The sequence below is a fragment of the Globicephala melas genome, chromosome 10 (assembly GCF_963455315.2).
Source record: "Globicephala melas chromosome 10, mGloMel1.2, whole genome shotgun sequence".
Lineage (NCBI taxonomy): Eukaryota > Metazoa > Chordata > Mammalia > Artiodactyla > Delphinidae > Globicephala > Globicephala melas.
The window spans coordinates 75,847,563-75,862,070 of NC_083323.1; the positions used below are offsets into that span (position 1 = coordinate 75,847,563).

At 35.6% G+C, this 14,508-nt stretch overlaps 1 protein-coding gene across 7 annotated transcripts in view; it reads right to left on the reverse strand.

The window, feature by feature from the left end:
* The window catches only part of DNM1L (dynamin 1 like), a 45,709-nt gene that overhangs the window by 11,727 nt on the left and 19,474 nt on the right, over positions 1 to 14,508 (reverse strand). For all 7 annotated transcript variants that reach the window (XM_030830402.3, XM_030830399.2, XM_030830401.2 and 4 more), the window contains 5 exons: positions 14,034 to 14,120; positions 8,085 to 8,247; positions 5,561 to 5,681; positions 4,049 to 4,180; positions 2,915 to 3,121 (listed from right to left, as the gene is read on the reverse strand). In XM_030830402.3, the coding sequence (XP_030686262.1) occupies positions 2,915 to 3,121; positions 4,049 to 4,180; positions 5,561 to 5,681; positions 8,085 to 8,247; positions 14,034 to 14,120 (710 nt within the window). The remainder of the gene's footprint in view (positions 1 to 2,914; positions 3,122 to 4,048; positions 4,181 to 5,560; positions 5,682 to 8,084; positions 8,248 to 14,033; positions 14,121 to 14,508) is intronic.

The window sequence follows — 14,508 nt, forward strand, 5'->3', positions numbered from 1 at the left end:
CATTCTTAGTCAATGGGCTATATATAGTTTGCCTATCCCTGCTTTAAACAAATTAAATCTCTGGGCCTACATACTGGACACCTTGTGTTTCCTATCTTAATGACTAGAAACCCTGGTTATTATCTTTTATTTTTTTCATTCAAGTCTAGTTGAAAATTTACAAATACATTTATATCTCCCCAAATCATCCCATCTTCTCTGTTTTCACCATCACTATTCACTACTTTCTTACAGTGATCTAGGCAGAAGATACCAGCCTAACATTATGCTAAGTGAAATAAGCCAGACACAAACGGACAAATATTGTATGATTCTCCTTATATGAAATATCTAGAACAAGGAAATTCATAGACAGAAAGTAAGTCAGAGGTTACCATGGGCTGGGGGAAGAGGGGAACACAGAGATATTGCTTATTTGGATACAAAGTTTCTGTTGGGATAATAAAAAATTTTGTAAATAGATACTATTTGATGGTTGTACAATACTGTGAATATACTTAGTGCTACGTATTATACTTTAAAATAGTTAAAATTACCAATAACTGGTCTCTCTGCCTCCAACTTTTCCCTTCTCCAAATAGTTTCCATAATGACCAGAATATCTTTCTAAAATGGGTTACTCCTGTGACCAAAAGTGTTTTATTTTTTTATAGTAGGAAGTTCTTCAAATTCTGAAGATACTAGACTTTCCACAGTCTTGTTCTTAGACACCTTTCCTGCCTTACCTCCTGTTACATCCCATCATTGTATATGCCATTCTCCAAATTCGCCCTGCGTTAATCTTTTTTATTCCAAAGCCTAAAATACCCTTCTACTTACTGCCTTCCCATATTCTATTCAGAACCCAACCCAAATGCATTCCTAACTATGGAGCTCTCCCAATCCTTGAAAGAAATGAAAGTGGTCTCTCTTCAATGTTCTAATAAGGTTTGATTAGGTAATTACAAAGATATTGCTTAATTAACTACTTATAAAACTGTCCATATGTTATATGCACTTTTCTGGTTATGTATTATATTTAATAAGAAGTATTTAATTAAAAATTATACTCCTTTTGCCACCTAATCAACCCTTGTGTTACCCTGACCTACCTTACCCACTGAACTCTTTAAAGGTTTATCTTAGTAATCTTTACTTCCCTTAATATGCATACATTTAAAACCATTCAGTAATTAGTTTGTTAAATATTCTACAGTATTAACTCACATAGAAGGCTACCTGGGTCACACGAAAGTACATAGAACTTTATATACATACATACAAACACACAGACATGAAGTATGTGTATAATTGGAGAAATCTGAATAAGCTGTGTGGATTGCACCAATGTCCATTTTCTTGCTTTTTATTGTACTAGAGATATGCAAGATGTCAACGCTGGGGGAGATGGGGTGAAAGGTGAATGGGACCTCCCTGTACATTTAGTTGCAACTTCCTATAAGTCTATAATTATTTTTCAAAATTAAAAGATTTTTTTAAAGGTGAGAGTTTAGGGAAATGGATATTCTTTTACATTGCTAGTAGTAAAACAATACAATCGGGGCTTCCCTGGTGGTGCAGTGGTTGAGAGTCCGCCTGCCGATGCAGGGGACACGGGTTCGTGCTCCGGTCTGGGAAGATCCCACATGCCGCGGAGCGGCTAGGCCCATGAGCCATGGCCGCTGGGCCTGCGCGTCCGAAGCCTGTGCTCCGCAACGGGAGAGGCCACAACAGAGAGAGGCCCGCGTACCGCAAAAAAACACAAAAACAAAACAAAACAACAAAAAAAATACAATCGGGCTTCCCCGCGTAGTGCAGTCGTTAAGAATCCGCCTGCCAATGCAGGGGACACGGGTTCAAGCCCCGGTCCGGGAAGATCCCACATGCTGCGGAGCAACTAAGCCCATGCACCACAACTACTAAGCCTGTACTTTAGAGCTCGTGAGCCACAACTACTGAAGCCCACGCACCTAGAGCCCGTACTCTGCAACAAGAGAAGCCACGGCAATGAGAAGCCCACACACTGCAATGAAGAGAAGCCCCCGCTCGCCATAACTAGAGAAAGCCTGCACGCAGCAATGAAGACCCAACATAGCCAAAAATAAACAAATAAAATCAATAAATTTATTTTAAAAAATACAATCTACTAATAGTATAGCAATAATAAGAGACTTTGAGGATGTCATATACCCTTTCATCTAGTAATTCCACTTCTAGAAATTTAACCTAAGGGTTTACTTGGATACATGGCCCAAAGATAGTCCATCACAACATTGTTTATATTTGTGTATAACTGAAAGCAAACTATCAATAGTAGGGGACTGGTTGAACAAATAAGAGTGTATGTCTAAAAAGTAAAATACTATGTAAATCTTAAGACTGAGAGTACAAATATACAATTACTACTAGTTGTTTGTGACATGTTGATTTAAAGAAATGATTCCATAGCATCTGATTTCTAAAGATGTGTATTACAGGCAGTTATATGTTTTATAGAAGCATAGAAAAATGTCTAGATTAATGCCAAAGTAACAGGGATTATTTCTTAATGATGTAATTAAAAGCAATTTTGTCCTTATGTTTTACTCTTCTTACTTATATGCATTTTTGTATTTTTTCATGAACAATTATATTGTGTGTATTAAAGAAACAACAAACATATTTTAATTATGAAAATTTTATAAATGCTTATCAATTAAAGTCTTGTTTTAAAGAAAGCCCTGAAACTTTTACCGTGCTTTACATAATTTATAAAGCATTTTACATACATATGAGACATTATCATTTCTACAAAATGATATTCCTGTTTTACAGATAATAAATTACAATCAGATAATCTCAGAGTTAAGTCACTGTAACTAAAGATCTTTATCTTTTATCTTTATCTAACCTATCAATCCAGGTAACCAAATCCATAGAGAAATTTCTTACTTACAGCTCTGAAGTTTCAATATATTTCGCAGTTCCTTCAATAGTATTACAATATTCTGTGGCAAATTTGGTAATAAGCTGGAGTAAAGTAGCACTTTTATCATCCACAGGTTCACCATAGCTATTTAGAAGAGACTGATATTGAGCAGCTAGAACATTTATTCTTGTTTTCAACTCTGGCAAGCAATCTCTGATGTGATGCATCAGTAGCCTAACAAAGGTGAGAAAGGAAGAATTTTAAAGTAATTGTGTATTTTGAAGACCCAGGCAGGTCAAATTTTAAAATGCAAATAATAGGGAAACCTGTCAATTTGCCCTGGTAGGAAATAATGCAATCTTAGACTAGAAGGTAAATATGTAGCCTGAAAAAAATGACATGAAGGAAACCATCTTAGTAAATGCTTTTTAAATGTGCCTTCAACCCATCAAATTGTAGCAACTGCTAGAGAATCAAATATAAATTTAAAAAAAATTTTTATATTATTGCAGTTACCTCAAAGAATGTAAGCTACTCAATCCAATTCCACCTACATTATTTTGGTTTCCGACTTATCTTTTACAATGGATACTCAGCATAGTGAAAATCAATCTTGTTAAGATACATATCCATCAGCCTTTAATTTATTTAGGGAATAAGCCAAAAGTAAAAGAAAATAGCTTTTACTTCAGTCATTTATAAATTATTTAGAAAGGCCTTCTAATCCCTCTACCATCAGTGCATACTCAGAATTCAAGGTGTATAGTTTACATTCTTTTTATGAATAGGAACAGAAGACATCCTAAATTAAGAATAGGTTATGTGAAAATTATAAATCTTAATTCAGTTCCTGAAATACAAAATGGAAATGAAGTCATCTGCCATCTAGTTCTATCATCAAAAGTAAAATGACTGTCAAGAATTTCATGATTAAGGTATTTTAAAATTCACTTGAGCATTCCTAGACTACACGATGATTTAATGCCAACCACCTCAATAAAAATAAATATCTACATTATAAGAACCTACTATACAAGAAACAAAAAGTGAAATTTTACAGACAAGGACACTATAAAAATGTAAGGAACTGATAATCAAAGGTCTCAGACACCTATTGGCAACCCAGAAACATCTCATTTTCCAAAAGGTAAAAAATGTTACCTGTTTAAAGTCCTGGCAAGATACTTTGTTCCATTTCTATTGGCCAGAGATGGGTATTTCTTTTGAAGGAAAGCATATTCATCACGGATTGAATCAGTTACACTCTTCTTATTATTAATATCTAGCTGGCTCCTAAGGTTGAAAAATAACAAAACTGTTCAACTAAAGTCAACTGTGGTACTAAGTACTCTGGATAATGAGGATGATGATAATGATGATGGCACGAGGCACTGTCTATAATGCCTGACATGAATTGTTAATTCTCACAATCAGTCTATGCAATAGGTATTATCCCATTTTATAGCAAAGTAACTAAGGCCCAGGGAGATTAACTAACTTACCCAAAGTCACATATTAAGTAGTTCAGCCAAGATTCAAACTGTGTGACTTTTAAGTAAGCAATGCCTGAATAATTTAGGCCTCATTATTACCATTACATTATTACCATTACCATTAACTACAGTCAAAAGCAGTACTCTTAAGTAACAGGGATAAACAGGTAAAAATATATGTGTGTCTTAATCAACTGTATATTTTATCCATGGACAGGCAACTAAATTGAGTAGCCATCTACAAATACAACAAATAGTTTTATATCACCTGCTTGCATGAAAAGAGATAATAGGAATTTTTAAAAAAAAGAGTAGGGGTGAGGGAGAAGGACATGTGATTAGAAGCAGACAACTGTAAAGACATCACTTAGTAACATTTTCATTTTAAAAGGTCTGAGACCAAAGATGTTAGGAGCCATTTAAACCCACATTATATCTAGTTTGTAGATGAACTAGGAGTAGAACCCAGATCTCATTACAATTTCAGTGCTTCCTATTTTATAAAGGCTTTGGACTAAGATCTCCATTTGAATCTGGCTCTGCTTTCACCAGCCATGTGACTTTGGTAAATGTATAACAAGTTTTCTGATTATAAAACAGACCAATATACATATCTCACAGGGACGTTGTAAGGGTTCAAAGAGATACCCTTAAACATTTTTCACAGTAGAGCATCTAAAACTTAAGTAGACACTCAACTGTAGTTAGTTTCCTTTCCACAATTTTTTATTTCACCTACTTATAATTAGGATACGTTTAATAAAATTTCTCCAAGTCACTTCCTGGCAGTTATGTAGAATCACTAATGCTAGGGGTTAAATCGATCTATTAAAATACTACCACCCTAAGAACACTTGACTGGTGTAAACTAAATAATACGTTTTTTTATCCAGTGCCCTCCTCATACATAATGTAATAGACAGGGACTTTTTAAGCCTAGCCATTAAATTTTCTTCCATTTTGTGGCACTGCTTACTTTAGAAACACTTTCTATTTAAAAATATCTACAGGAGGCTTTAGTGAATCTATTCCTTTACAGCAATGAATTCTTTAGCAATACCAAGATTATAGTAAAAGGGGAAAAAGTAGGGACACTATCACATTTTAGACTGATTCAAAAAATTCAGATTTGCTTTGAAATGAGAATGCTGCAATTCTTATCCCATTCTTGATTGCTAACCTGTTAACTATTCCAATTATTCCCAGTTTGACTGGTATAACCCTTCCCATCAATACATCCATGGCATCAGTACCCGCATCCATGAGATCAAGTTTAGTGATTACAGCTAGGGTTCTGCGACCTGGTAAATGCAAAAAAGAAAAGAAATGACCCATTAAATTAAGCTATTAAGTATTAATAAAGGAAAATCCTAATCTATAATCCCACCTAACATTACCGTTGACATCATTTTGGTAATGTTTTTCTAACCTTTGCTTACAAATACTTTTTAAAAACTACTTTTAATCATCATGTTTAATTGTAAAAATTTTTCACATATTTTTTATTAGCTCTTCGGGCTTTTTTATTAGCATTTAAAAAATTTGTTTAAAATTCACTCATGCCTAGTGAGTGAATTTTTTTTTTTTTCTTCATTACAATTTATTCTTTCTTTCTGCCCACCCCTCGGCATCTCTTGCCACATAACCAGCCCACCCAACACTGTCTTGGGTTCAGGGCTGCTTCACAGAGGTACACAGTTCCACTGGTTCCAATCACAGGGCATGGGATATGATGCAGACTGTGACTTAATTTTCTGTATGACTTTGTTGGCTCTGTATGGTTATATACAGGGAAGCCGAGTTTGTCCAGAGCCTGGGTGTGGACAAACAACATATGGGAGACGAGACCCTGGCCCCGGTACTCAGGCAGGGTGACCCCCAACTGCACTTCTCCTGTCTAGTCCATCAGGGACCAGGACACAGGGGAACCCTCTGGCCCCAGCAGGCAGAAGGTGGGGAAGGCCCGGATACAGTGCTCAATGAATCGCTGGCTCCTCTCATTGCCACTAAAATGCCAGAATTTATTCACCATGGCAGCGTGGACAGGATCCAGGGATGAGAGTTTAAACATCTCTTGGTTAATGGTTTTTTTTCAGTTCTATGAGTTTTGACAAATGCAATGTCACCACTACCTCAAAACAAAACAGTTCCATTGCCCTACAACCCCCACCAAAATTTCCTTGTACTATCCCATTCCTAGTTTTGTCTCTTCCAGAATGCTATATAAATGGAATCATATATATAGCCTTTTGAGTCTGGCTTCTTTCACTTGGCATAATGCTTGTGAGAGTCATCTATTTTGTTGAACGTATCAATAGTTCATTCCTTTTTATTGCTGAGTAGTATTCCACAGTATGGACACACTATAGTCTAGTTATTCATTCCCCATTTGAGAAACATCTGTGTTGTTCTCAGTTTTAGGAGATTAAGAATAAAGCTACTATAGATATTTGCATACAGGTTCTTTATATGAACATAGGTTTTCATTTAACATCGGTAAATAACCTAGGAGTGGAATTACAGATTTAACTGTTTAAGAAACTGAGAAACTTTTTCCCAAAGTGGCTATACCATTCCCACCAGCAATGTATGAGAGTTCCAGCTGCTCTGCATAATTTCCAATTTTACATATGGCATTTTCAATTAGAAGCATTTTTGTATTTTGGTCCAAATCTATAAAATCATCCTTTTCAATGATTCCATATTCTATTATTATCTTATCATTCCTACTGTGGGCCATATATTGATTCTTATTTTTTATAAATAATACTGGATTGGATTATTTCCTTATACTATATTACTAGATTAAGATCACTAGATCAAAAGTACGATTATATTTATGGCTCAAGGGTCAGTTTAAAATAGAATTAATGTATATAAAATGCCTAACAGTTTACTTTATATAATAAAAGTAAAATTTAGATAAACATTTTGATATAGTTTATCTTTTAATCTAAAATGAACATTAATTACTCATATAATAAAAGTTTCTTAAAAACTTGAAATAAAAAATTTTAAGAAATGACGCCGTTTATAGGAATTTTAATTAGCAGTCTTAGCATTAACATTTCCTACCAAATTTTTATTTTAAATTTTTATTCAAAGTAGGAAATAAGAAACATGACACTGCCCACAGACCCTCAATACTCAGATGAAAAAAAAATGGCTCCTGTATACAGCAAAGCATACATTTATTAGCAGCAATAATAACTTACAGTCTGGCATCTTATATAAGATGCACACTGCAGCATTAGTCAGGTATCATATACTGACTCACAGCATGAACTATATTTCGAAGAATCCCCTCTGCCTTGAACCTCTGCAGAATGTAGATACCATAATTACCTACTATACTATAATAGTCTACAATGATTATCTACCATGACAGTTATTCTTAGAAATCAGCCATTCAAAAACCTAAATCATTTTATTTATACAAAACAAACTTTTTGCGAAGCCATCTTCTTATTTTAAAATCATTAGGTAATCATTACAAATATGGACATCATGTGAAGTATTTTTGCCTAGCCTGTACAGCAATTTATCCATTTCCACCAAAATTTCTAGTTGATAATATAAGTAAAATAGAAAAGCATTATTTTTAAAATAGCTAGAGATATTCTTTTTAAAAATAAAAACTCCTCTCGAGGGTAGATTTACCATGTTAACCAAGTATCTCATTAAAAATTAACATCTGTCCTTACCATCTGGATCTACCTCCCTTGAAATTTTAAGTGCCTCTGATGTTGCCATATCCGTATTAGCAGCAGTGACAGCAAGGATAATGGAATTTGGATTACTGATGAACCGAAGAATGAGCTCTCTGATTTGAAGTTCAATATCCTTAGGTTGATCACCTACAGGCACCTGGACCAAAAAGAGATGATCAAGGAACTAGTAATAAAAATCAACTCTGCTTTTTTTTTCCTCCATTTAATCCAAAGAATATAGGTATTACTCCATTTATAGATAATTAAAATGAAATTATATACTACAGTATATATGAATTTGGTAATATGTAAAAGTCTCAAAATGTAATCTTGCAAATATCAAAAGTCTACCATGTTAAGGATTGGTCAATATTAATTGCCTAGAGACAAATTCATTCATTCACTCAATTAGCAAGTATTTATTGGCAACCTTTATTTCAGGCACTGTTCTGCATACCAGATTATATCACAGTAGTGAATAAGAGAAAGACCAAAATTCCTGCCTTCACTGAGCTTTAGTGATGAGAAGCAGATAATAAACTCATATATACATAGTATCTAGGTGGTGGTAGGGCTATGGAAAAAATAAAGGCGAACAGGAAGCTAAGGAATACTTAGTTATAGCTTATACTTTTAGGGACTTCCCTGGTGGTCCAGTGGCTAAGACTCTGCGCTCCCAATGCAGGAGACCCAGATTTGATCCCTGGTCAGGGAACTAGATCCCACAGGCCGCAACTAGAAGATCCTGCATGCCACAACTAAGACCCGATGCAGCCAAATAAATAAATATTAAAGAAAAAAAAGCTTATACTTTTAAATCATTATTTTAAACGGGATTATGCTTTTAAATTGAGTAATCAGGGGAGACCTCACCCAGATAATGACATTTGAGAGAATGACCACAAACTGAAAGAGATAAGGGAGAGGTACAAGAAGATACCTGGGGGAAGAACATTCCAGTAAAGTGAACAAAATAGCAGAAGGCTGGAGCAGAAGGAGCTAGAAGAGTAATAGAGACAGATCAAGTAGATACTTTAGATCTCTTTAAGAACTTAAGCTTTTACTCTGAGTGAAGTGGGAAGCCACTACAAAGATTCTGAGCCAAGGAATGACACAATCTAATTTTCACTTTAATAAAATCACTCTGGCTGCTTAGTTAATAAATTATGAGGAAGACCTCTTAGGAGACTATGGTGGTAATCCAGCTGAGATGATAGTGGCTAGCTCAGGATGGTAGCTATGCGTTTGTAAGACGTGACAGAGTTCCAGATATACAGGCACACCTTGTTTTATTGCACTTTGCAGATATTGCATTTTTTACAAATTGAAGGTTCGTGCCAACCCTGTGAGAAGGAAGTCTATTGGCACTAATTTTTCCAAGAGCATTTGCTCGCTCTGTGTCTCTATATCACATTTTAATAATTCTTGAAATATTTCAAACCCTCCACCAGCAGAAAGATGACATACGACTCACTGAACATTCAGATAATGGTTAGCATTTTTCAGCAATAAAGTATTTTTAATTAAGGTATGTACATCGCTTTTTTACATAGTGCTATTACACGCCTAACAGACCAAAGTACAGTTGACCCTTGAAAAACAGTGTTGGGGCACTGACCCCCTCAGGTAGTCGAAAATATGCTTTTGACTTCCCCAAAATTTAACTACAAATAGCCTCCTGTTGAGTGGAAGCCTTACCAACAACAGGCAATTAACACATATTTTATATGTTATATGTATTATATACTGTATTCTTACAATAAGTAAGCTAAAGAAAATGTTAATAAGAAAATCGTAAGGAAGAGAAAATACATTTACAATACTGTATTTATCGATATTTTATGTCATCCGTTTACAAGATAAATCTTCTGTCAGTACCAACATCAATAGTCTTATATGATAACAAAACACTGTAGATGTTATTACTGACACTAGATATCAAAAATGAAAAGATAACGTAAAAAAGAAATTCATATTTATTTACATATATAACAATTCACACATTGATAACAAAGAAGCAGCAATACGATTGCTTTATGGTAGCCTAGTGTAATCGATATGATTGCTTCACAGTAGCCTAGCCTATACACTAACGAGTGAATCGTTATAAAATTTTTATAGCATACAGTGTTAAAGTCATATTCATAATACAGTATGGAAACCACTTATCTGTGATGACAGGCTGATACACAGTTTCTCCAATTACAAAAGAAAGGCATACTGCATGGTAATATAATTCTTTGAAAGCAAAGTTATAAAACAGTAAGAAAACACATTAATTTTACATTAAATATCATTCACCTTATACCTATATAAAGACAGGCTATCCATTTCAATACAAGTCTTGTACATGGTGTTCTACATAATGAGTACTTAGGCAATGATGACAAAAGACACGAAAACATCTCACACAGTTCTTTTTTAATTTTTTTTAAAGGAACTAATTTTTTTTTTTAATTTATTTATTTTGGGCTGCATTGGGTCTTTGTTGCTTCACGTGGGCTTTCTCTAGTTGTGGCAAGCAGGGACTACTCTGCGTTGCCGTGCACAGGCTTCTCATTGCGGTCGCTTCTCTTGTTGCGGAGCATGGGCTCTAGGCACACAGGCTTCAGTAGTTGTGGCACGCAGGCTCAGTAGTTGTGGCTCGCAGGCTCTAGAGTGCAGTCTCAGTAGTTGTGGCGCATGGGCTTAGTTGCTCCACGGCATGTGGGATTTTCCCGGACCAGGGCTCGAACCCATGTCCCCTGCATTGGCAGGTGGATTCTTAACTACTGCGCCACCAGGGAAGCCCTCTCATACAGTTCTTGCCATACAGTTACTAGATTTCACAAGAAGACACACACATATACAACAGAACTCTATGGCATGATGATTATTTGCTATTCAATAAGTGGAAGTGGATCATCCTCATCGTTGTTCATGTGAAGTAGATGGAAGAAGAGGCGGATCTGGTCTTGCTGTGTCAGGAGTGGTAGAGGCAGAAAAAGTGGAGGAGGCAGAAGGGAAGGCAGGAGAGGCAGGCACACTCAGTGTAGCTTGACAGAAATACATCATAATTTCTGTCTGACTCTTGTTTTTTCACTCTAAAAATGTTTCTATATGGTGCCAATCCTTCTTCCACCAAGTCAAAATCAGTCTTGAATAATTGGAACTCTTTGACAGATCGTGTAATGTCAATTTGTTTTCGGGCACTGCTTCTTTTACATCTTCTTCCTCATCATCTGGCACTGTTTCAGAAGTACTCATTTCCATCAAGTCATCTTCTGTTAATTCCTCCCATGCACTGTCTACTTTAGCTCTTGAATTTCTACAAGATTCATATCTTGAAACCCTTCACCCACCCACCCACTTTTTTTTGGACATGTCCACAGTCTCTTTCATGATTTCCTTGATTGGCTCTGTCATAAATCCTGAAGTCTTACACAACATCTGGACACAGCTTTCTCCAGCAGGAATTTATTATTTCAGACTTAATTGCCTTTCATGGCTTTTTCAATAACAACATCTTCAATAGTGTAATCCTCCCAGACTTTCATGATGTTCTCTCTAACAGGGTTCTCCTCCGTAGTATTGACAATCATTTCCATAGAGTTCCATGTGTAATAAGCCTTAAAGGTCCATATGACCCCCTGATTTAGAGGGTGAATAAGGGACATTGGGTTTGGAGACAAGTAGACCACTTCAACACCTGTGGCCAGGGGCACTGTCTAATACCAAAAGAACTTTAAAAGGCAGTCCCTTACTGGAAAGGTACTTCCTGCTTCAGGGACAAAGCATTGATGGAACCAGTCCAGGAAAAGGGTTCTCTTTGTCCAGGCCTTCTTTTGGGGCAACCAAAAGACTGACAGCTGACTCTTTTGCCTTCAAGGCTTGGGGGTTAGCAGCTTAATAGATAAAGGAAGTCCTGATCATGAACCCAACTGCATTTGCACAAAACGGTAGAGCTGGCCTATCCCTTCCTTCCTTACATCCTTGTGCCTGCTTCTCTTCCTTACTAATAAATGTCCTTTGTGGCATTTTTTTCCAGAATAGGGCACTTTCATCTGCATTAAAAACCTGTTCAGGCAGATATCCTTTCTCCTTAATGATTTTCTTAATAGCATCTGAGAACTTGTCTGCTGCCTCCTGTTACCTTGATATTTTTTAAGCCAAACCTCTTTCTGAAATTATCAAACTATCCTTTGTTGGCAATAAATTATACAGCTTTAGATCCTTCACCTTCCTTTTGCTTTAAGTTGTCATATGTTGACTTTGCTTTTTCTCAAATAACGTTATAGTCTATAGGTATGCCTTTCCTACAGCAATCCAGCACACACATAAAAGTTGAAATTTCAATACAAGATATAAAGGCATTGCACATAAAGTGCAAGGTTTTCATGCCTTCTGGCATAGCTGCAGCACTGCCTTCATGAATTTCCTTTTCTTTTTTTTTTTACAATGGTTCTTAAGTTGGATTCATTTATCTTGAAATGGTGGGCAACTGCAGACCTCAATCTACAGTGCATATCAAGCAATTCAACTTTTTCTTGTAACATCATGACTTTTCACTGCTTCTTGGGAGCACTTCCAGCATCACTAGTGGCACTTCATATGGGTCTCATGGTGTTAATTCAAGGTTTACGGTACTACACTAAACATGATGAAAAATATGCAAGAACCACAGAGATCACCTTTTACCATTATTTACTGGAGAGATGAACTGCTCAAGCAGAGATGATTAGCATCACACGGCATTTTAACAGGCTATTCACAATACTTGAGCTCAGCACAACAGCAACAGAAGGTGGCTATGAAATTATTACAGTAGTACAGTATGTACTACAGTTCATCTTACGCAGTTATGATTAAATACTGCATCTTTACATTTGTTTACATTTCTTTCTGCTTCAAACGGCACCATGTACAGTCTGTGTGTGCATAGGTTTTGATAAATTTTAACTTTTTATAATAGATTTGTAAGTTAATTTTTATTAATTTTTTCAGTATTTCTAGGCTATGCAGTTGTCTGCAAGTTTTTTCAAATTGTCACAAATCTCCAGAAGAATTTTCCAATATATTTATTGAAAAAAATCCACATATAAGTGGACCCATGCAGTTCAAACCCTTGTTCAAGGGTTGACTGTATAGTGTAAACATAACTTTTATATGCACTGGATAAACAAAAAATTTGTGTGATTTGCTTTATTGCGATATTCACTTTATTGCAATATTCACTTTATTGTCGTGGTCTGGAACCAAACCTGCAATATCTCCAAGGTATGCCTGTATTTTAAAGGTAAGGAGAGCTAGAGGATTTGCTGACAGAGAAAGTAGGGTGTAGGATAAGAAGTATCAAGGATGACTACAAACTTTTTGGCTAAGCAACTGGCAGAACAGAGTTGCCATTTACTAAGATGGAGGAGACTGTAGAAAGATCAAGTCAGGTTGAGGGACAGATCAGGCATTTGGTATTAGACACATCAAGTTTGAAATGCCTATTAGACATCTGAAGTGTGTATGTCAAGTAGACAGTGGATATACAAGATGAATATGCAAGTCTGGAGATATTTGAGTGTTGTCAGCATACAGACACTCATATTTAAAGTCATAAGACTGGATAAAATCATCAAGAGGTTAGGTGTACCCCTTTGACAAGAGGTCCAAAAACTTAGCTTTGGGGCACTCACTGTTTAGACACTGGGAAGACAAGAAACCAGCAAAAGAGACTGAGAAGGAGTGACCAGTAAGATCAGAAATAATCCTCTAGAGTGTGGTATCCTGGAAGCAGAGTAAAGAAAGTGTTTCAAGGAGAAAGAAGGGCTCAACTATGTCAAATGCTGCTAATAGATCAAGGTAGTTGCCAAAAAAAAGCTGATTAATCTATATGAGGTTAAGGAAAAACTACATTTGTTCAAGTGAAAACAAACATGACCATACCCACAATGAGTAACAACTATTCTTTACCTTAGTCATTCCTGGCAAATCCACAAGTGTCAGATTGACAACATTGGGTGAAAAAATCTTAAGATGAATTGGTTCAGGGCTTACTCCCTAAAAATAAGTTTTAAAATATCATATTAAAATCACATTAAAACTTCAATGAATAAAAATGCTAAAGTAAACCTCATTTTAAGTATTATACATTAGATGCTTTTAAATATTAAATAAACCATGATTTCTAAAACATTTCAACAATCAAAACCCGATGAAACATATAGGAAATAAGGCAGCTAGCCATAGGTTATAATCCCATCCAACCTTATACTATTAATATACATAATTTATTTCCCCTATATTATTTCACATTCTTTTCTCTGGATTCTCAGCAGATAACGTTTCTTAAATATGTTTAATAGACTTAGTGCTGAACAAAAGAATAATGTATCACTATCCAAATTTATGAAGTTCTTGAGTTCAGGGAGTGAGACATAGGTAACAA